At 41.9% G+C, this 21,878-nt stretch overlaps 1 protein-coding gene across 1 annotated transcript; it reads right to left on the bottom strand.

Moving 5' to 3' along the window:
- Nucleotides 1-512: 512 nt before the first annotated feature.
- LOC131511078 (olfactory receptor 7G3-like) lies at nucleotides 513-1,460 on the bottom strand. Its single transcript, XM_058728913.1, has one exon. It carries the CDS (start codon nucleotides 1,449-1,451, stop codon nucleotides 513-515), a length of 939 nt encoding a protein of 312 aa, XP_058584896.1. The 5' UTR covers nucleotides 1,452-1,460.
- Nucleotides 1,461-21,878: the final 20,418 nt, after the last annotated feature.

A 21,878-nucleotide genomic window follows, 5' to 3' on the forward strand; every position in this document is an offset into this window, starting at 1 on the left:
ATCTCATTAGCATACCAAGAATACTCTTATCACTTAGGAGATTCCAAGGAGTTCTGTGCCAGGAACCAGAGACAAAGACCAAATATTTTTCCATAGAGACAAAAGTTAGCCTTCTATTTATACAGATATTCTCCCCCTGGCACTCTCAGAGAGCACACAGAACAGAGCCCAGAAAGTACTTCTACTTAAAAAGATTGTTCCCTCCACAGAGCTAGCCTGGTACAGAAATTTAGCTTCAAGCCTAAGATAGCATTGAGTTAATAATCAGGTATGTAATATTAATTACTCTTCTCATTTTATAGGTGAATTGAACTCAGACTTTAGTTAATAAATGACAGGTGCTAAAACACAGGACAGTAGACCTTAGTATAAAGCTATTTGACTTGACTTGAGAGCCAGGATTAACCACTTGACTAGAATTGAATTAGGGAGGAGTCAGGATTTCTAGCACACCCAGTACTTCATTTCCTTTCACTCATTCTAGAAGCCTACACACAAGTCAGATGACAGAATCATGAAAACGAAGACATTCCAGAGATGAGTTTCCTCAAGGCTCCCTTGATGTCCCTGTTCCTCAGGCTGTAGATAAAGGGGTTCATCATGGGAGTGACTACCGTGTACATCACTGAGGCCACTGCCCTCTTCCTGGCAGAGAGAGAAGATGCAGAACTAAGGTAGACTCCAACACAAGTCCCATAGAATAAGCAAACAACAGACAGGTGAGACCCACAGGTGGAAAAAGCTTTGAACTTTCCACCAGTTGATGGGATTCTCAAGATGGAGGAGATAATTCGGGTGTAAGAGAAAATTATCCCTGAGAGAGGACCAACACCCAACAGGCTAGTCACTAAATACACCAGGATGTTATTGATCAGGGTATCAGAACAGGCAAGTTCAAGGATTTGAGCAAGCTCACAGAAGAAATGGGGGATTTTCAAGTCTGTGCAGAAGGACAGGTGCACCAGCATCAGACTGTGGAGCAGGGCATTCATAATGCTAATGAACAAGGAGAGAAGAATCAGCAGGCCACAGAGGTGAGGGTTCATGATGACCCTGTAATACAGAGGGTGGCAGATGGCCACATAGCGGTCATAAGCCATCGTAGTTAGGAGTAAATTGTCCATACATATAAAAACCATGAAAAAGTATACTTGAATGAGACAGCCTCCATAAGTGATAGATTTGCTCTGTGTTTGGATGTTCACCAACATTTTGGGGACTATAGTGGAGGTGAAGGAGATGTCGACAAAGGACAGGTTGGAGAGGAAGAAGTACATGGGGGTGTGGAGGTGGGAGTCAGAGCTGACGGCCAGGATAATGAGCAGGTTCCCGAGCACGCTGACCAGGTACATGGACAGGAACAGCCCAAACAGGAGGGGCTGCAGTTCTGGATCCTCTGAGAGACCCAGGAGGAGGAATTCTGATACTTCTGTCTGGTTTTCTGATTCCATGTTGTTGAGGTGCCTGCTGAGTTAGAGACAGGAGTTAGTTACGATGAAACAGACACACAGACGTCACTTGCTTGAGAGACATCTTTTATTTATGCTTTAAATTCTAGTAATATTTAAACAATTCTTCCCATCAGGTTCGTCTACGCCTTTTTCCCTTCACCAAGTAAATATTGAGTGACTTCTATGTATCATCCATTTTTCTAATGCTAACATTAAAAATGAAGGGGTGCCTGGGTGGCTCAGTCAGTTAAATGTCTGACTTCCACTCAGGTCATGATCTCATTCTCCTGCGCTCAAGCCCCAGGCTCTAGGCTGACAGCTCAGAGTCTGGAGCCTGCTTCAGATTCTGTCTCTGTGTCTCTGTCTCTCCCCAACTCACACTCTGTCTCTCTCTCTCTCTCTCCCTCTCTCTCAAATATAAATAACATTTAAAAGAAATTTTTTAAAGTAAAATCTAGGATTAGATTCTGTAGTTTCTTCAAACAGTATCAGACCTGGTTAGATGACTTAATTTTCTCAGAAAATCTTAACTGTGTAGTCAACCCTATACTGCTTGACTCTGTTCATAATTGCAAATCTCAAGTAATCCTGGAAATTATAACCTGACATTCTCTATTGCCTTTGTGTGAGAAGTAACACTATTAACCCATTCCTTTAAATGTTCTCTATTTTACAATCACATCAAATCATTCTTTAAAAATTTTTTTAAGTTTATTTATTTTGAGAGAGAGAGAAAAGGGGAGGGTCAGAGAGTGAGAGAGAATCCCAAGCAGGCTCCAAACTGCCAACGCAGAGCCTGACATGGGGCTTGAAGCCACAAACTGTGAGATCGTGACCTGAGCTGAAATCAAGAGTCAGATGCTTAACCAACCAAGCCACCCAGGTGCCCCAATGTCAAATCATTCTATTGGGACCTATCTTTTTTGAAGGAATTTCTTTTGCTGGACTTGTGACTTGTCATTTATCATCAGCCTACAATGGATGAGAGACATTATAAGAAAAGGTTGAATGAGTCTTGTTATTGTGTCTGCTTAAGAAATGTCATATCCATAGGGGAAATTCCTATCTGTTCTTTAAAACAAGAATACCAAATGCTTTTTATGAACAACTGGTTATTTTCTCTCATAATCACATTCTTTCCCTTCCCTTCCCTTCCCTTCCCTTCCCTTCCCTTCCCTTCCCTTCCCTTCCCTTCCCTTCCCTTCCCTTCTCTTCCCTTCCCTTCCCTTCCCTTCCCTTCCCTTTCCCTTCTGGCTTCTAGAAAGCTTAGAGCTGGGTATATGGGCCATGTCTAGAAACTCAGAGTTATTTTTATAGCATATTTATTTTTTTATTTTTAATATTTTATTTTGTCAGTAATCTCTAAACCCAGTGTGGGGCTCAAACTCACAGCCCCAAGATCAAGAGTTACATGCTCCACCAAGTGAGCCAGCCAAGTGCCCCTGTAGCATATTTCTTTTGACTAATTTTTTCTTGGTAGCCAGCCACCTTCTAGGATATGTCCAAATGGCAGTGGTTTTGTAATGATCCCCCACCTTCCAAGTACCCTTGAGTGCATTTGATTTTGTGCATCTTTACAGAGCAATCTTCCCATAGGTGCCAGCATAGGGCCAGCACATCCTTGTGGGATACTTCAATGGCTCTCTACCCATTAAACACCCAAGTCCTCAGTGGCATTCAATTTCCTCCATGATCTGGCCCCTGTAATAATTACATATGGGATGATGTAGTCTCAGCAATTGCCACCTCATAAAAATAACATTTCAGGGGAGCCTGGGTGACTCAGTCGGTTAAGTGTCTGACTTGATTTTGGCTCAGGTCATGATCTCACCGTTCATGGGATGGAGCCCTGCATCAGGCTCAGCACTGACAGTGCGAAGCCTGCTTAGAATTCTCTCTCCTTCTTTCTCTGCCCCTCCCCTGCATTCTTGAGTCCTCTCTATCTGAAGGAAAAAAAAAAAAAAAAAAAAAGAGTGAATAATTCTAGGAGCTGGTATGCAAATACATTATTGATAAAAATGTATCATTTTCTGCTTTAATCAAAACCAAACCATCTCAGGATGTGAATTTGGAAGGATACATATTCATAATGGAAGTGGAGGGAGGGTGGAATGCATGGAGTCTTGAGAGAACAAAGGAGGTGACTGAGCATTTTTTTCCTCTGCCCTCACACTGGCCTAAGTGGGGGGAGAGAATTGTTGAACCAGCCAATGCTAACATCAAGGCCACTTGACAGAATTGCAATCCACAGGATGGTTAATGGAGCAAGGGTAGGAGGACATTAGTCATGAAAGGGAGAAGTAGAGCAAAGGTCAAGGGACATTTCTGTCCTTCAAATGAATAGGATGCTCTATGCAGTAAACCAGATAGAAGGGGCACCTGGGTGGCTCAGTCAGTTGAGCATCCAACTTCAGCTCAGGTCATGATCTCATGGTTTGTGAGTTTGAGCCCCGTGTGGGGCTCTCTGCTGTCAGCACTGACCCTGCTTCACATCCTCTGTTCCCCCCTTTCTCTGCCCCTCCCTCTCTCTCTGTCTCAAAAATAAATACACTTTAAAAAGAAAAGAAAAGGTCTCAGTGCTACAGACATACTCTAGAAATATTGGCTGTTCTTATTGCTGTTATTATTTTTATTAATAACAGTATAGTTGTTGTACTAGCCTTTATACTTGATCTTAGCCAAAAGACCAAGAAACAGTGTGGTAGTCTTTATGAAAGAGAAAATATTCAGCTTGGTTTAGGATGTTCCCTTTCCCTTGATTTCCTGATACACAGGCTGTTAGCTTTTTCAATAGTCACTATTGCAGAAATATGAATGGAGGTTATACATTTGGAATTTTTAAAATTTTTTAATTTTTTTTTTCAACGTTTTTAATTTATTTTTGGGACAGAGAGAGACAGAGCATGAACGGGGGAGGGGCAGAGAGAGAGGGAGACACAGAACCGGAAGCAGGCTCCAGGCTCCGAGCCATCAGCCCAGAGCCTGACGCGGGGCTCCAACTCACGGACCGCGAGATCGTGACCTGGCTGAAGTCGGACGCTTAACCGACTGCGCCACCCAGGCGCCCCGGAATTTTTAAAATTTTTTAGTTAAAAATTTTCTTATTGTTTATTATTTCTGAGAGGGAGAGAGAGAGACTGAGAGCAAGCAGGGAAGAGGCAGAGAGAGAGGGAGACACAGACTCGGAAGCAGGCTCCAGGCTCTGAGCTGCCAGCACAGAGCCTGATGTGGGGCTCCAACTCACAGACCACGAGATCATGACCTGAATTTCTGGAAATGGATGGTGGATCCCCACCACACTGCCTGACAGTGTGGATGTACTTAGTACTACCAAACTGGACACTGGAAAATGGTTAAAATGGTACATTTTATGTTATGTATATTTCATTATGATTTAAAAAAGAATTAATAAATAAAAAATGTTGAAGAAACTTGCTGATTTGCTTTTTTTATGCTCGTGTCCTTCATGGTGGTTTGAGAAATCAATTGCCCCTCATTTTTCACGCTTCATGGGTGGTTCTTAGGGAACAGAACTCAAGAAGCAGACGGATGAAATAGGTGAAGGGGAGTAAGAAGTACAAACGTCCAGTTATAAAAGAAATAAACCATAAGGACGAAAAGTACAGCAAAGGGAACATAGTCAATAATATTGTAATAACTTTGGTGAAAGATGGTAACTATACTTGTCATGGTGAGCATTTTTTATTATTATTTTTTTATTTTTTAATGTTTATTTTTGAGAGAGAGACAGAGTATGAGTGGGGGAGGAGCAGAGAGAGAGGGAGACACAGAATTCGAAGCAGGCTCCAGGCTCTGAGCTGTCAGCACAGAGCCCGACATGGGGCTCGAACCCACAAGCTGTGAGATCATGACCTGAGCTGAAGTCGGACGCTTAACCGACTGAGACACCCAGGCGTCCCCACGGTGAGCATTTTTTAATGTATATAATTGGCAAATCACTTTGTCGTACACCTGAAACCAATATAATATTGTATGTCAACAATTGTATGTTTCATCTTTAAAAAAACCCCACAGATGTCTGTGTTCTACCCAAGAATTTCCCGCTGAGTAGGTCCAGTATTTGCATTTCTAACATGTCCCCAGGTGATGCTGATATAGCTGTGTGGAGGGGACCACACTTTGAAAACTATTGCTGTAGAAGTTTCTAAAGTATGGTGTAGAATGAGCCCAGCTGGATTCAAATCCTGTATAAAGCCAATGAAGGAGGGGCGCCTGGGTGGCTCAGTCGGTTAAGCCTCTGACTTTGGCTCAGGTCATGATCTCGCGGTCCGTGAGTTCGAGCCCCGCGTCGGGCTCTGTGCTGACAGCTCAGAGCCTGGAGCCTGTTTCAGATTCTGTGTCTCCCTCTCTCTGCCCCTCCCCCGTTCATGCTCTGTCTCTCTCTGTCTCAAAAATAAATAAACGTTAAAAAAAAAAAAAAGCCAATGAAGGAAATCCATGAACACGCTTGAGCTTTTGTTTGTTATCTGGGTAATGGAAATGAGAATGTAATATCTACATTCCAGGAATGCATATGAAAAGGAAAAATAAAACACACAGCAGAGTGTGTACTCACTGTTCATATTATTGATATCAGCATCACTGGAATTTGAGAAGATCCTAACACGATTCTTCCTTTTGAGTGGCATGTGTTGGAGGGTGTAGGGGGAAAGGACAGGAAGAATGAGGAAGTGGGAAGGAGAGAGAGAATAGCCATAGAGCAACATGGGTGAGTTGGGTGAGTTGTAAGGAAGACCAACTTGAAATTTCTACTAGGACCCTTCGTTACATTTAGGGGCAAGTTGACTGGGGAGACTGGTCTCCTTTCTTTAAATCTCAGTGCCTCCTTCAAAGGATTGGATTTAGCATTAACAATGTGACCCTAGAGCAGACAGTTTCCCTTCTGTCATACCTGGGAAATAAAGTGGTGCATTGGAGCAGCCTGGAATCCTTAGAGAACTTTAGAAAGTTTCAATTCCTTTAAGTAGGGCATCAGTCGCTGCAAACTTTGGGTGAGGAAAAGGTGTCCACAGAGTCAGCGGCAATTGTGAATCCAGTGCCAGGGGACTTGGGAATATGCCAAGTAGTTAATAAAAATCCGGAGTTCCTTTAGACAACTATTCTCAATCCTGACCGTGGATCAGACTCACCTGAAGGGTTTCTTAAAACACTGGTTGCTGGATGCCACCCCAGAGTTTCAGCATGTCTAAGTGAGGACTGAGAGAGTGCATTTTAGGGACACCTAGGTTCAGTTAGTTGAACGTCCCAATTTCAGCTCAGGTCATGATCTCGCTGTTCATGAATTCGATCCGTGTATCAGGCTCAGGGCTATCAGCGTGGAGTCCACTTCGGATCCTCTTTTCCTCTCTCTCTCTGCCCTTCCCCTGCTCGTGCTCTCAATCTCAAAAATAAATAAACATTAAAGAAAAAAAAGCTTTTTAAATAGAGTGTATTTCCAAGAACTCTCCAGGTGATGATACTTCAGGTAAAAATGGCTGCATCATTTTCAGGTCCCAAGGCAAAATGAAAATAGGGGACCCTTAGCTCATAAATTTCAGAAGGTGACAGCAAAGCATTAAAGCAAGAGTGGGGTTCTCTGTGACTGCCCAGGCTGTACACACATGAACCCAGCTCTGGCTGCTGGGCTGGAGACAACATTTTGAGAACCACTACATTAGACTTCCTACTTAATTAACCTAGGACTAACTCTACATGGGAATAATAATAATAATAATAATAGTAATAGTAAATTGTCCCTTTTCTCCAGAACTTACAAGGGATTTCTGTATCTCCAGGATGACCCCACAGAAGACCACAGGTGATGATGGAAGATGTGGATGTGGAAGACAAATTGACTTTTGAGAATTTCAAGCAGACAGTTATGTGTAGAGTTTCTGGACAAGACACATTTTCTAAGAAGTGACACGGTGTCTTCCTTCCTGGTCTGGTAGGTGTGAGATGGTGTGGATAGGGGAGAGGCGGTCTATTTACAGTTTTTTCTGCCCCTAGAGGTTTTGTCTCCAAAGCTCATTAGCCGATCTTCATTCCAATCCAATTCCTACTTGCCGCGAAGGGAGGAAACTACTGGCTTGTTAATTACCTGACTGGGACAAAAGGAATTTATCCTTTCCCTCTCCTGCCTCTTTTGTCCCAGAGTTAAAGCTCACAGTCCAGGTCTGATGAAGATGCCCACAGCAGACACCGTCACCATTCACCACGTACCACTCGCTTTTCCAGGAGGCAGTTTGCCAAAACTCAGCCATTTCTGATTGTCTTCATGGTTGTTGCCAATCAACTCTTTTTTTTTGATTTAAAATTTTTTTTTATTTTTGAGGGGGGGAGGGGCAGAAAGACAGGGAAACACAGAATCTGAAGCAGGCTCCAGTCTGAGCTGTCGGCACAGAGCCCGACGCGAGGCTTGAACCCGCAAACTGTGAGATCATGACCTGAGCCGAAGTTGGTCACTTAACTGACTGAGCCACCCAGATGCCCCACCAGGTGCCCCAATTAAGCAATTATTAATTGGCATAAGTTTAACGCATCACAATCCTTTTTTTTTAAGTTTATTTCTTTATTTTGAGAGAGAGAGAGTGGGGGAAAGGCAGAGAGAGAGGAAGAGAGAATCCCAAGTAGGCTCTGCATGATCAGTGCAAAGGGCTTGAGCTTCTGGAACTGAATTCATGCCCTGTGCTGAAACCAAGAGTCAGAGGCTTAACCAACTGAGCCACCCAGGCGCCCTGGTAAATTTTTTTTTAAGGGGCACTTCAAAGTTAGTAAGGAAAGATTTTCTTAAGGGGGACTCTTGCAACGGGAAGATCTGCAAAGAATATGCAGAACAGGGGAGGGGTGGGTGAACAAAGCTTTCATATGCAGAGGCCGGTGGCTTGGGAAAGGGACAGGGTGTGTCTTGAAACTCAGCAGACTGTGTTAAATACGTTAAATACGGCACTAACAGGAAAGACGAGGCTGGAATGTTCACTTGGAGGCATGTCGGGGAGGGGTGGGGAATCTGGGCCTGACTTGGAGCAAACAAGTTATAGGGGGGAATTTCTCATAAAATTTAAGGTCCAGCCTTCTCAGTCGATTTATCCTAAATTATGTCAAGCTCAGAGTTTGATCAGTTTCATCAAGGTCTCAGCTGGAACATTAGCTCCTCAAAGGGTGCCTGTGTTGTGTCAACTACAGGTCAATTAAAAAAAAAAAAAAAGCCTACAATCGCTAGTTAGGCAGGAAAAAAAAAGTTCCTGTGCTCACCAGCATCAATCACTCACTATCCCTTTACGATTTACTTCTCTTGTCCTCTGTGCAGCTTTCTTACTTGATTTTTCTGCATAATTATTAGTTGTTTCTTCCACATTCCTGACATTTAGAATAGTGTATGGTATACAGTAGGCACTCAATAAATATTTATTCAGTGAATGAACGCTTGATAAAATACCCTGCAAAGAGGTGCAAAGACTTAGACTCTCATAGGCAGCGAATCACTCTATTGAAATTTCTGAGTCGTATCTTTCTGGATATTTAGGAAGTACCAAGTAAGCAGGAATTAGGTTAATCAGGGCGTATTCTTTGTTTTACCAATAAAGGCACCAATAAAGTGCCCTGTGAAAGTGTAGTCAAGGAGAATAGGGCGTGTCTTTTAATCCTTTAGTCCTTTCAGTTGCATTACCAGATAAAAGTCAGTGACCTTGTGAGTTTCTTCAGCCAGAAAGCACGCCGTAGCCTAGAAGTACGTGAACATCAGCCTGGCTCAAGCCCTTACCTTGATAACCTATGGATTTCTGTGTCTTGGTGAGTAATGGAACTTGCGGCAGGGGTTCCCCACTACCCTTCACTTTGTAAGGGAATTTTTAATTTGCAGAACGTTTGCTCTTGACTGAGGGCATCAGGGTGAACTTTGAGGTTGGGGTATCTTGTGAGATGGAATTTTCCAATTATTTATGTTGGGTAGGTTTTGTCCACAGGATATCAGGATGGGCAGTATATTACCTTTTAATCATGAGTTCTATTATCAAGGTCAGCTTTGTCCTTTTCAAGGGAGCTCAACTAAAATTACAATTCCCAATGCTTGAAAATCAAGAGATTGTAAAAAAATAATGTAACTTCACTAAGATGTTATCTGAAATCAGAACTGAATTGACTACATGAGATGAGTTTTGCCCAGTGTTAATGAAATGAAATTTATTTCCCAGATATAACAGGAAAATTAGGTATTAGCTTTGGTTTTAAATGGAAGGGTTTTTGTTATAAAAAGAGTACTCTTACAGAATTTGAAGCTGTTTACCTAGATAGAATTCATCTTATTTCAAAAACTCAATATATCTTTTATTGTTGCATATATTTTAGCATTTTTTATCATTTAGTATGTTCACACTAAAAAGTTACTGGAGCGAGTTTTTGTTGCCCGTGAGTGGTCCACAAAGTTATTACTTGCCTACACTGACCTTGTTACTACTGATAGCTCAGTCCCACAGATTTAATGACAAAAAAAAATTACTAAGTGTCAGGTCCCCTGGAGTTTATAGTCCAGCTATTAAGTGTGATAAATGAGGGTTGATTGTGAATTATTGTAAATGAAAGGATTTCAGGAGAGGACTTGCTTGAAGGGTTCTTCTTGGAAAGAAAAGACCTTAAAGCCGCCATCTTAGAAACGACTACAGGACAGCTAGGGACCGGGCTGGGGCCCTCGTGGGGCTGGGAATGTGAAAAGCATTGTAGCAAGACAGCTTGTGCGAAATCCCTGGAGCAGCTAGGAGCCTGGAGTGCTCAGGGAACTGAGCAAGACAGGACAGGGCTGAAAACAAAGCAAGAGAGGAGGAAGGTGAGCTAGATAGGGAACCTTGAAAGCAAGATAAGGATTTAATTCTAAGGCTGGGAGGAAGCCATTGTGAGTAGGGGTGGCCCATGATTAGATTATCTTTTTTTATGTTTTTCTTTTTCAAATTTTTTTTTTTCATTTAAATTGTAGTTAGTTAACATAGTGTAATACTAGTTTCTGGAGTAGAATTGAGTGATTCATCACTTCCACAGATTTGTGTTTAGAAGAGCTAGCTCTTGGAGGAAGTGAGGACGGAGGGCAGGAAGAACAAGCTTCGGGGGATGGAGATGGGATTAAGGATTAGTCCTAAGCATTTAGGAATGAATGACAGCGATCTAGATGCTTGGTTTCAAAGTAGAATGAGGGATGGGGACAGATGGTGGAATGGATTCTTTGGAGACTCATTTCTTTACCCAGGATTCTGGGCACTTGATGTGGCTAGTGATGTGCCAGTGACTAGGTATAGTGTTTAAATAAGAAAAGGCCTCTCTTGTACTTTTGAACATTAGAGTCTAGTGGAAGAGAAAGAATGTAAGTAAGCAAAGAACTAAATATGTAATGATCAATTGTGAAGAAGGCTACTCTTAGTAGAATAGCAGCTCTTAGTAAGAGGAGACTAGCTTTACATGGGGGGCTCACAAAGGTGATTCTGAAAAAATGACATTAAAGAGACCGAAAAACAACAGAAAAGAATTATACATGTAGTTGGGGAGACTTTTCTCTAGAGAAAGCACCATTATATGATTGATAGGATTTGGGGGTTGAGAGGGGTGGGGGAGGGGGAGGAGGTGTGGTTTGGATTAGTGTGGGTTTTGACCAATTTCCCCTATCCGGAGTAGTTTTAGTTTCAAGGGATTTGTTGCTGTCTTTGGGGGTGGGAGAGAGAGTGTGACTATATTTTTATTTTATTTTATTTTATTTTATTTTATTTTATTTTATTTTATTGTTTTGTTTTGTTTTGTTTTGTTTTGTTTTGTTTTACATTTTTTTTAAATGTTTATTTCCAAAGGAGAGAGAGAGACAGGGCGTGAGTGGAGGAGGGGCAGAGAGAGAGACACAGAATCCAAAGCAGGCTCCAGGCTCTGAGCCATCAGCACAGAGCCTGATGCAGGGCTCAAACCCACAAACCGTGAGATCATAATCTGAGACGAAGTCGAATGCCCAACAGACTGAACCATCCGGCACCCCAGTGTGTGCCTATATTTTAAATTTTCAACTGCTGTTGTGGGCTGAGGGAGAGGAATGTAGGGTGCTGTTAGGTTTTAATTGATTCCAGCCCATGGGAGACTAGAAGTGCTTGTCAAATGGTTAATCTTGTTTCAGTTAACTACAGCTGTGGGATGGGGGAAGGATGTGATGCCAATAATCCTTTCTGCCTACTTTGAGTAGCCAGGGAACTCATGCCTTACTGAGAGTGCAAATGTTTGGAATAAAACTTTATTTTTTTTTAAGTTTATTTATTTGAGAGAGAGAGAGAGCACAAGTGGGGGAGGGGCAGAGAGGGAGGGAGAAAGAGAGAATTCCAAGCAGGCATCACATGGTCAGTGAGGAGCCCAATGTGGGGCTTGAACTCACAAACCTCAAGATCATGACCTGAGCCAAAATCAAGAGTCGGATGCTTAACTGACTGAGTCATCCAGGCGCCCCAAAACAGTTTTCTGAAACAGATAGTAAGTTCAGTTTTTAAGTTTCATCAGAGGAGTCTATGAAAATTTTAGATGACAGTAGTTGAAAAGCAGCAGGATATGGGGTCTTAAGCATAAATTTGAGATCCCAAACTGGACATTTGCATGTTATCAACTTAGAGATGAAACTTAAGTTCAAGGGGATGGATGGGTAGATACAGAAGGCACAGAATAAGGCAAGAAACAGGCCAGGACTGATCCTGAAGGACAGTCAGCAGTGGGAGAAAAGGCTGAAAGAGAGTAGCCAGGGCAGTAAGATGACCACTGGGAGGTTGTGGTCACAAAAGCCCAGGGAAGAAAATAACTTACAGAGGAGAGTAGTGATAGAGTTTTTCCAAGGGACCAACTTAGTCAAAAGCAGAAATCCATTCACTGGATTAGTTCTCACTAATTCTCTTCAATCCTTGGCCATCTTGGCAGAATAGTGTCAGTGGACTGGTGGTGGTGAAGGTGGTGGTGCGAACCAGGTTGGAGCATATTAGGGGAGGTGAGGAAATGGGGAGAGTATGAGGGTAGACTACCCTTCCAAGAAGTTTGGTGGTGAAGAAGAGTGAGCGGTAACCAGAGGGCTCAGTGGGACATGAGGCATAAATTTGTTTCAAGATGGGAGTTAATTATGTTTAAATATTAAAGGTATAAGTACCCTGAAACAGAAGTTGATGGTGTTACCCAAAACTGGGTTCACCTTGTGATGGGTATTGAGTCAAAGGACTCAAGTAAGCCAAAGAATAGGAAAAGGGAAGGGCTTTACTTACAACGAATAAAGGAGAACACGGGCCTTTTCCCAAAGCAATGTCTCCTCCAACAACAAAACTGGAAGTTTAAGCTAAGAGCACATACACATTCATGAAGGGGCCTGTGCAGTGGGGAATCGTGCATGGAATTGGGGCGAAAGTCACCTGAAGGTGATAGAGTCCAGGTCTTAGTTGATGGAATTCACAAGGCCGGCGAAGGTCAACATCATCAGTTCTTAGGCTCCCGTTTGTTGTCTGAGTGATCAAAGGAGTTTAAATCCTGCAAAGATAACTCAAGAATGTGGTTCAGGCAAGTAGTGCTGGTCAGGCATAGATCGCAAGGTGGCCTGGGGCCTGAAATGGCTTCTTATGTCAAAAAAGCTATGTCTCACTTTTTCCTGGGGACCCCTAACTCTTTCTGCTTACAGTGGTGATGGAAAAGAAGAACCAAGGAATAATCAATAGAGTAAGCTTTCTGAGAGAAGATATGAAGGGATAAGACCAATGATTCTTAATGAGGGCAACCTTGCACCCTAGAGTACATTTGGCAATATCCGGAGACAAGTGTAATTTTGCAACTGGAGGGGATACTACTGACAGGTACTGGGTAGAGTCTAGAGATGCTGCTAAGCATATGGGCGCCCCCATAGCAAAGTATCCAGTCCCAAATGTCGGTAGTGCCAAGGATGAGAAGCCCTGGCATAGAAAGGTAAGAGATATTGGCTTTTGGTAAGAAGGAAGAGAGGTGCCTGGCTGGCTCAGTCAGAAGAGCATTCGACTCTTGATCTCAGGATTATGAGTTTGAGCTCCATGTTGCATGTAGAGATTACTTAAAAATAAAATGTTCATTTATTTATTTATTATTATTATTTTTTAATGTTTATTTGTTTTTGAGACAGAGAGAGACAGAGCATAAGCAAGGAAGGGGCAGAGAGAGAGAGAGAGACCCAGAATGTGAAGCAGGCTCCAGGCTCTGAGCTGTCAGCACAGAGCCCGACACGGGGCTCGAACTCACGAACTGTGAGATCATGACCTGAGCCAAAGTTGGCTGCTTAACCAACTGAGCCACCCAGGCGCTCCTAAAATGTTTTTTTTTTAATAAAAAATTTTTTTTAACGTTTATCCATTTTTGAGACAGAGAGACAGAGCATGAACGGGGGAGGGTCAGAGAGAGAGACACAGAATCTGAAACAGGCTCCAGGCTCTGAGCTGTCAGCACAGAGCCCCATGCGGGGCTCGAACTCACGGACCGCGAGATCATGACCTGAGCTGAAGTCGGCCGCTTAACCGACTGAGCCACCCAGGCGCCCCATAATGTTTTTTTTTTTAGTGTTTATTTTTGAGAGAGAGAGGCAGAGCACAAGAGGAGGAGTGGCAGAGAGAGAAAGAGACACAGAATCGAAAGCAGGTTCCAGCCACTGAGCTCTCAGCCTAGAGCTCCATGTGGGACTCGAACTCACAAACCATGAGATCACGACCTGAGCTAAAGTGGGACACTAAACTGACTGAGCCACCCCGGCACCCCTAAAATCTTTCCTTTTTTTTTTTTTTTTAATGTTTATTTATTTTTGAGACAGAGAGAGACAGAGCATGAACGGGGGAGGGTCAGAGAGAGAGGGAGACACAGAATCTGAAACAGGCTCCAGGCTCTGAGCAGTCAGCACAGAGCCCGACGCGGGGCTTGAACTCACGGACCGCGAGATCGTGACCTGAGCCCAAGTCAGCGGCTTAACCGACTGAGCCACCCAGGCGCGCCCCCCCCCCCCTTTTTTTTTTTTTTTTTAAGGAAGACATCTTGTCTGGAAAGTGAAAGAAGTCATGATGGTGTTGGACTACTTTTGAATTCGTGGCAAAGAGAGGAACGATCCTTCTCATCATTGTCACTATTCCTCTGTGAAGTAAGATATCAGATCATTTGTTGTGGAAGAGGGAAAGTGGAGACCATGTGAAATTCAAAATCCCGGACAAATTGTGAAAAGAGTTTTGCTTTTCCTTTAGTGTTGAAGGCCTGTTTGGAGTAGACAAGGCCTCAAATTTTTAGGGCTTCCCATATAACTGGTTAGGTGGGAATCATCCAGGTAGGATAGACAGATGGCTGGAATTATCCAGAGCAGGGGTTACAGCAGGACAGAGAAAGGAACTGGAGGTTTTGGGAAATATATTATTGAAATGATGGGCCATGGCGTTTTATATGTAGTGTCAAGGAAATGGGGGTTATAAATAGCAACGTGATTGGAGGATGGACAGCTTGGATGCCTCTCTGAGGTAAAGGAGCAGGTGCAATACAGATTAAAAAGTGAACAGGGTAGAAATATAGCTACTATGTTCAGGGAGTTCAGGGATGCCCGACTTTTTGCTCTGGAGAGGTTAAGAGTCTTAGTGACGATAAATTCAAGGTTTGTAACTGAGATGCAGAAGCCATGGATGTTTGTTAGTTTATGCCCAAGAACATAGATCCTCTTGAATCAAGGCAGAGAGTCAAAGAGTAGGAGTCAGGTGCCGATGACTTCAATGAGTCAGGTCTATGTGCTGGTGCCATTGCAGATGACAAACCAGTGTAGTTGCTCAACGGAGATGGGATTTTTGACAAATGATGGGTAATGTGGTTTGATGATATGGTAGATTTGCCTTAGGGATGAGGAAGATCAAGATCCCCTACCATATTGCTTTGAGGTTGTCCAAGGCAAGGAAAACAAAGACCCAGGATCAAATTACAAGTTTGCAGATTCTTTTGTTAATGTTTCTTGATTTCAGAGCCCTGACTGCAGTGGACCATAGATGCAAGAAAAAGAGCATCCTGGGCATGTTTATTCAAAGACTTGCAAAATGGCAGCCACACATCTGTCTTCTGGATTTGGTAAGTTCCTAGGATAGATGCTCTTCACTAGAAATACGCGGTCTCTCCACCCCAGGTGGGTACAGAAGAAGGGAGCTGAGTAGCCACAGAGGAGAACTGGGAAGGCAAGGCTGAAATGCGAGGAGGTGGTGTGGAACTCTACAAACTCTTGGAGCCTCATAATTTGCTCATGTATGATTCAGTGCCCTTTGGGATTTTGGAGGAAAGACAATGCACATCTTGGGGAGATGGAAGAATATTTAAGGGTGGCACTTCATTATCCCATCCTTTTGTTCTGTAAAGTTGGGAAAGATAACTCCATCTTTCTGAGTTTCAGTTTCTGTGCCTAGGAAAATTGAGACTAAATCCATTCCTCGTGGGTATTAAGGCACCCTAGTTTCTGGCTCTGGGGGACAGGGCAGGTTGCTCTGGATAATATGCTTTGTGTGTGTTGTGTGTGTGAATGTGTGTGTGTGTGGGGGTGACTCAACTGATGTGGGGCAATTTCTAGGCTCGTGAGTGTCAACAATATTGGATGTGCCTAGACTCCCATGTCACCTTGTCTTTTATCTCTGCCTGTTCTAGACCCTGCTTATGCCCATGCGAGGGTCACAGAGGTGGAAAACATCCACTCTGTGTTACAGGTGAGTCAGGAATCTTTTTCTTTCTCCTACAATACAATTCTTTCCTGGAGTGAATGTGTTTCCTGCCAACACTCTGGAGTGTTAGCCTTAAAAATAAAACTTGTCAGTGATTTTACCAGCAGAAATGGGTTTATTCAGGAATAGCAGAGCATTGCAGTTTGGGACAAGAAAGCTATAGCAAAACTATAGGCAAGTCTGGAGAACAGAGAAGGGGAACCTCTTTCATAGAGGAATGGAGGGAGTTGGAAGGCTCCTATAAGCAAACTATCTATTGAATAAATTGGGAGTTCAGTGTATGGTGGCTTTCCATTGGCTAAGTTGAGGCAGTCTCATTCCCTGGGCTGTTGCTTAAGGAGGAGAAAATCTTTTTTCCTCCTGCTGGGGTAGTAAAGGAAGGATTTGCGAGATCTGACTCTTCCGGTTGGGTCTGCAATTGACCACTAGGGGTAGGGGGCGAGAGCTCCCCCTGCTGGCTTCCCAACACCACGTCAGTGAGGTTTCCCTTTGAATTTTCGTAGGAGCCTTACAACCCATCCATGATCTTGAGACCTGATGGCAGCTCAGGGACTTCCAACAAAGTTCTTCCGCTACTCTACTATATACAAATTTTTTTTTCCAGTCATCTTTGCTGCCTAATGATGTTAGGGGAAGTAAAAGGATATAAAATGTATGGTCATTCTGTGTGGAAAAATATTCATTTAGCAAGTATTTTACCTGCAGTGTGTTCAAGTCTGTGGTGGATCCTGGAGATAGAAAGCGTAAGACTGTAGGGAAGCCTGGGTGGTTCAGTCAGTTAAGTGTGCAACTCTTGATTTCAGCTCAGGTCATGATCTCATGGTTCATGAGTTCCAGCCCTGTGTCGGGCTCTGTGCTGACAGCTCGGAGCCTGGAGGCTGTTTTGGATTCTGTGTCTCCCTCTCTCTCTGCCCCTCCACTGCTATGCTCTCTCTCTCTCTCTCTCAAAAGTAAATAAACATTAAAAACAATTTTTTTTAAAAGAAGTGAGAGGGAAGAGGACTGAGTCCTAGGATTTTGAAATTACTATGAAAGAGGTCTTTCATTCTCAGTGAGGTCACCATGACCCTCTTCCCAAAAATGCTGGTGGGGTTGATTGCTGGTTGAGACAAAATGTGTTAATTATTTTAGAACTCAATAACCTTTGAGGATGTGGCCATGGACTTCACCGAGGAGGAATGGGTGTTGTTGAATCCACGTCAGAGAAAACTGTATAGAGATGTGATGCTGGAGAACTACAGAAACTTGGCATCGCTGGGTAAGGCTGACACAATTCCTTCCTTTATTTATTGAGTTTGAGCATGGATTTCTGGCATGCGTAAGTCCCAGTTACCTTGTGGTATAGGCTATAGGTTTCTTGTAGGTTTTGTTTTGTTTAAAGTTGGCTTTTTATTTTCTTTTAAATGCTTATTTATTTTTCAGTGAGGGAGAGACAGCATGAAGAGCAGAGAGAGAGGGAGACACAGAATCGAAAGCGGGCTCTAGGCTCCGAGCTATCAGCTCAGAGCCCAATGCAGGGCTTGAACTCACAGGCCATGAGATCATGACCTGAGCCAAAGTCGGATGCCCAACTGAGTCAGCCACCCAGGCACCCTTCTTGTAGGTTTTTGTAGATTTTTACATTTAAGAAAAATAGCTTGTATTAAGATATCATTTACCTACCCTAGTTTAGCCATTTAGAGAATACAAAGCAATGTGTTGCGTATGTGTGTCTGTTTTGTGTTTTTAGCACATGCAGAGTTATACCACCATCACCGCTGTCTAATCCCAGAACATTTCCATTGCCTTGCCTACAGGGCATTTCATTCCTCCTCAGTTTCCAGATCCTTGCAATAACTTATAGATTTGTCTATTCTGAATATGTCATATTAATGGAGTCATACCACATGTGGTCTTTTGTGATGTGCTTCTTTCCCTTAGCATCATATCTAAGTTCATCCATGTTATAGCATATATCGCTACCTAACTCTTACTTATTGCTGAATAATATTCTGTTGTGTAAACATAACACATTTTGTTTGTCCATTCACCAGTTGATGGACATTTAGATTTTTGGCACTTGCTACTATGAATAGTGCTGCTACAAACATTCATGTAATACAAGTTTTTCTGTGGATATATGTTTTCATTTGTTTTGGGTATGTGCCTGGGAGTGGAATTGCTGGGTCATTTGGTAACTCTCTGCTTAACATTTTGAAGAACTGCCAGTTTTCCAAGTTGGCTGTATTATTTTACGTTCTCTCCAGCAATGTATAAATGTTCCAAAACCTCTACATTCTTGCCAACACTTATTTCTGCCTGTCTTTTTGTTTATAGCTATCTTAATGTTTTTAGAATGGTATCTCATTGTGCTTTTGGTTTGCATTTACTTAATGACTGATGATATTAGGCAACTTTTCATGTGCTTATTGGTCATTTATATATCTTTTTTGGAGAAATATCCTTTTAAATCCTTTGCCCATTTAAGAATTAGATTGCCATTTTTTTTTCTGTTGAGTTGTGAATGTTCTTTATGTATTCAGGATACTGATCCCTTATCAGATATATAATTTTACAAACATTTTCTTACATTCTGTGTGTTACCTTTTCACTTTTTTGGTGGTATCATTTGTGGCATAAAGGTTTAATTTTAATAAAGTCCAACTTATTTTCTGGACTCTCAATTCTATTCCAATGGTTTATATATTTTTTAAAAGTTGGTTTATTTATTTTGAGAGAGAGAGCACAAATGGGGAAGGGGCAGAGGGAGAGAAAGGGAGAGAGAGAATCCCAAGCAGGCCGCCTGCACCACCAGTGCAGAGCCTGATGTGGGACTCGAACTCACGAATCGTGAGATCATGACCTGAGCCAAAGTTGGGTGCTTAACCAACTAAACTACCCGTGTGCCTCTCCAATGGTTTATATTTCTATCTTATGCCAGTTCCATGCTGTTGGTTGCTGTCATAGCTTTGAAGTAAGATTTGAATTGGGAAATGTATGTTCTCCAACTTTGTCTTTGTTAAGATTGTTTTAACTATTCTGGATCCCTTGCATTTTCATATGAATTTTAGAGTAAGCTTGTCAATTTCCACAGAGAATCCAGGTGGGATTCCAATGTGGGAAGCCACATTGAATCTGTAGATCAATCTGGAGAGTTGCTAATTTAGCATTATTATTTTTTATTTTTAATTTTTTTTTCTTAATGTTTTTATTTATTTTTGAGACAGAGAGAGACAGAGCATGAGCGGGGGAGGGGCAGAGAGAGAGGGAGACACAGAATCCGAAGCAGGCTCCAGGCTCTGAGCCGTCAGCACAGAGCCTGATGCGGGGCTCGAACTCACAGACTGTGAGATCATGACCTGAGCCGAAGTCGGACGCTCAACCGACTGAGCCACCCAGGCGCCCCTAATTTAGCATTATTAATTATTCCAGTCCATGACCATGGGATGTTCTCTCATTCATAGAGGTCTTTATAAATTTTAATTAATTATATTTAAAATTGAAGTATAATTAACATATATTATATTAGTCTCGGGTGCACAATAGAATGATTCCACAGTTTCATACATACAGTGCTCATTAAGATAAGTGCACATATGCTTAATCTCCTTTACTATTTCACTCATCCACCCATCTCCCCTCTGGTAACCATCTGTTCTCTGTAGTTAAGAATTTGTTTTGGTTTTGGTTTGTCTTTTTTCTTTGTTTTGTTTCTTAAATTCTACACATGGGTGAAATCATATGGTATTTGTCTTCCTCTGGCTTACTTCACTTAGCATTATACTATCTAGATCTACCCATGTTGTTGGAAGTGGCAAGATTTCATGCTTTTTTATGGTTAATATTCCATTGTATATATATACCACATCTTACTTATTATCCATTTATTTAGTCAATGGACACATGGGTTGCTTCCGTATTTTTGCCATTGTAAATAAGGCTGCAAAAAACATAGAGGTGCAGATATCTTTTTGAATTAGTGTTTTCATTTTCTTTGAGTAAATACCTAGTAGTGGAATTATTGGATCATACGGTAATTCTATTTTTAATGTTTTGAGGAAACTCCATACTGTTTTCCACAGTGGCTGCACCAGTTTACATTCCCACCAACAGTGCAACCCTCTTTTTCCTCACATTCTGACAGATGTGAGGTGATAGCTCATTGTGGTTCTGAATTGCATTTCCTTGATGATTAGTGAAGTTAAGCATCTTTTCATGTGCCTGTTGGCCATCTGTATGTCTTTGGGGAAAAAATATCTATTGGAATGTTTGTTTGCTTGTTTGTTTGTTTTTTTAAGTAGGCTCCTTGCCCAATGTGGTCAAGAGTCACATGCTCTACCAACTGAGCCAGCCAGGCACTACTGTAGTGTCTATTTGATTTTGGAATTGAATGAATTTGGAAAATTTCCTTCTTCTTCAATTTTTTTTTAATAGTTTCAGAAGAATAGATAATCACTCTTTAAATGTTTGGTAGTGCTTTAAGTGTTTGCTGAGCTATCAGCACAGAGCCCGATGCAGGGCTTTAACCTATGAATCGTGAGATCATGACCTGAGCCAAAGTCAGGTGCTCAACCGACTGAGCCACCCAGGCGCCACCCGTCTAGTGTACTTTTAATTTAAGTTATTGGGTTCTTTATCTCTGATTGGTCATTTTTATATTTTCTACCCATAGAGATCTGTAGGTTCTGTTAACAATGTATTGTAATTCTCAATGCCTAAGTCTTCTGTGAAATTTATCCTTAAGCGTTTTCTTTCTGATGCTATTATCAATGGAATTGTTTTCTTAATTTCATTTCCATGATATTCATTGCTGGTATATAGAAATAAAATTGATACATTGTATATGATTTTTTATCTTGTAACCTAATAGTTTGTGTGTGTGTGTGTGTGTGTGTGTGTGTGTGTGTGTATTCTTTCAGATTTTCTACTTATAAGCTCATGACATCTGTGAATAGAATTGGCTTTTCTTCTTTCCAAACTGGATAACTTTATATGTATTTTTCCTTGTCTAGTTGCCCTGGATAGAACTCTCAATATAATATTGAATGTAAGTGGCCAGAATGGACATCCTTTTGTTGTTGTTTGTTGTCCATTTAGTCTATTTGTAACAGATGATTTTAAATCTTTTCCTACTAAGTCCAAAATGTGGGCCTTTTAAGGGACATTTCGTTTTGGCTGCTTTTCTTAGCCCTGTATGTGTGGTATACTTTGTTTCTTTGCATGTCTCAATTTTCTCATGAAAATGACATTTTAGATGACATATTTTATCAACTCTAGTATCAGATGCCTCTGCCATCAAGATATATTGTTTTTATTATTGGTGCTTATTTGTTTAGTCACCTTTCTAGCTGAATTCCAAAGATTCTGTAATCCCTGCAGTGTTCAGTCACAGACTTTTCTCCTACCTTTTCTCATTAGAAAGTGCTTATTTTCATTTTTAAGCCTGGTTTCCTGGTCATTATAATTTAGTAGTCCAACAATGATTAGTAATGCTTTCTTAAATGCCTTGCCTATGTCTCTTCATGTCTTACTAAGTAGATCTGTGTAAGGAATCATGCCTTTAAGCTTCAGGTAACTTATAAGACAGGTTATTTTTCACTTTCTACTTGGGCAGGGTCCAAAAGTCAACCAAAGCTAAGTGACTTGGGTCTTAGCCATTCCTAGATCTTTCCTGGGCGTGTCCATAGCCTTGCTTGTGCACATAATTCTGGATCTC

Source organism: Neofelis nebulosa, chromosome 4 (assembly GCF_028018385.1).
Source record: "Neofelis nebulosa isolate mNeoNeb1 chromosome 4, mNeoNeb1.pri, whole genome shotgun sequence".
NCBI classification, from domain to species: domain Eukaryota; kingdom Metazoa; phylum Chordata; class Mammalia; order Carnivora; family Felidae; genus Neofelis; species Neofelis nebulosa.

What these genes read in the sequence shown, in the direction of transcription:
- LOC131511078 (XM_058728913.1), bottom strand. Translation starts at nt 1,451, where the DNA reads ATGGAATCAGAAAACCAGACAGAAGTATCAGAATTCCTCCTCCTGGGT.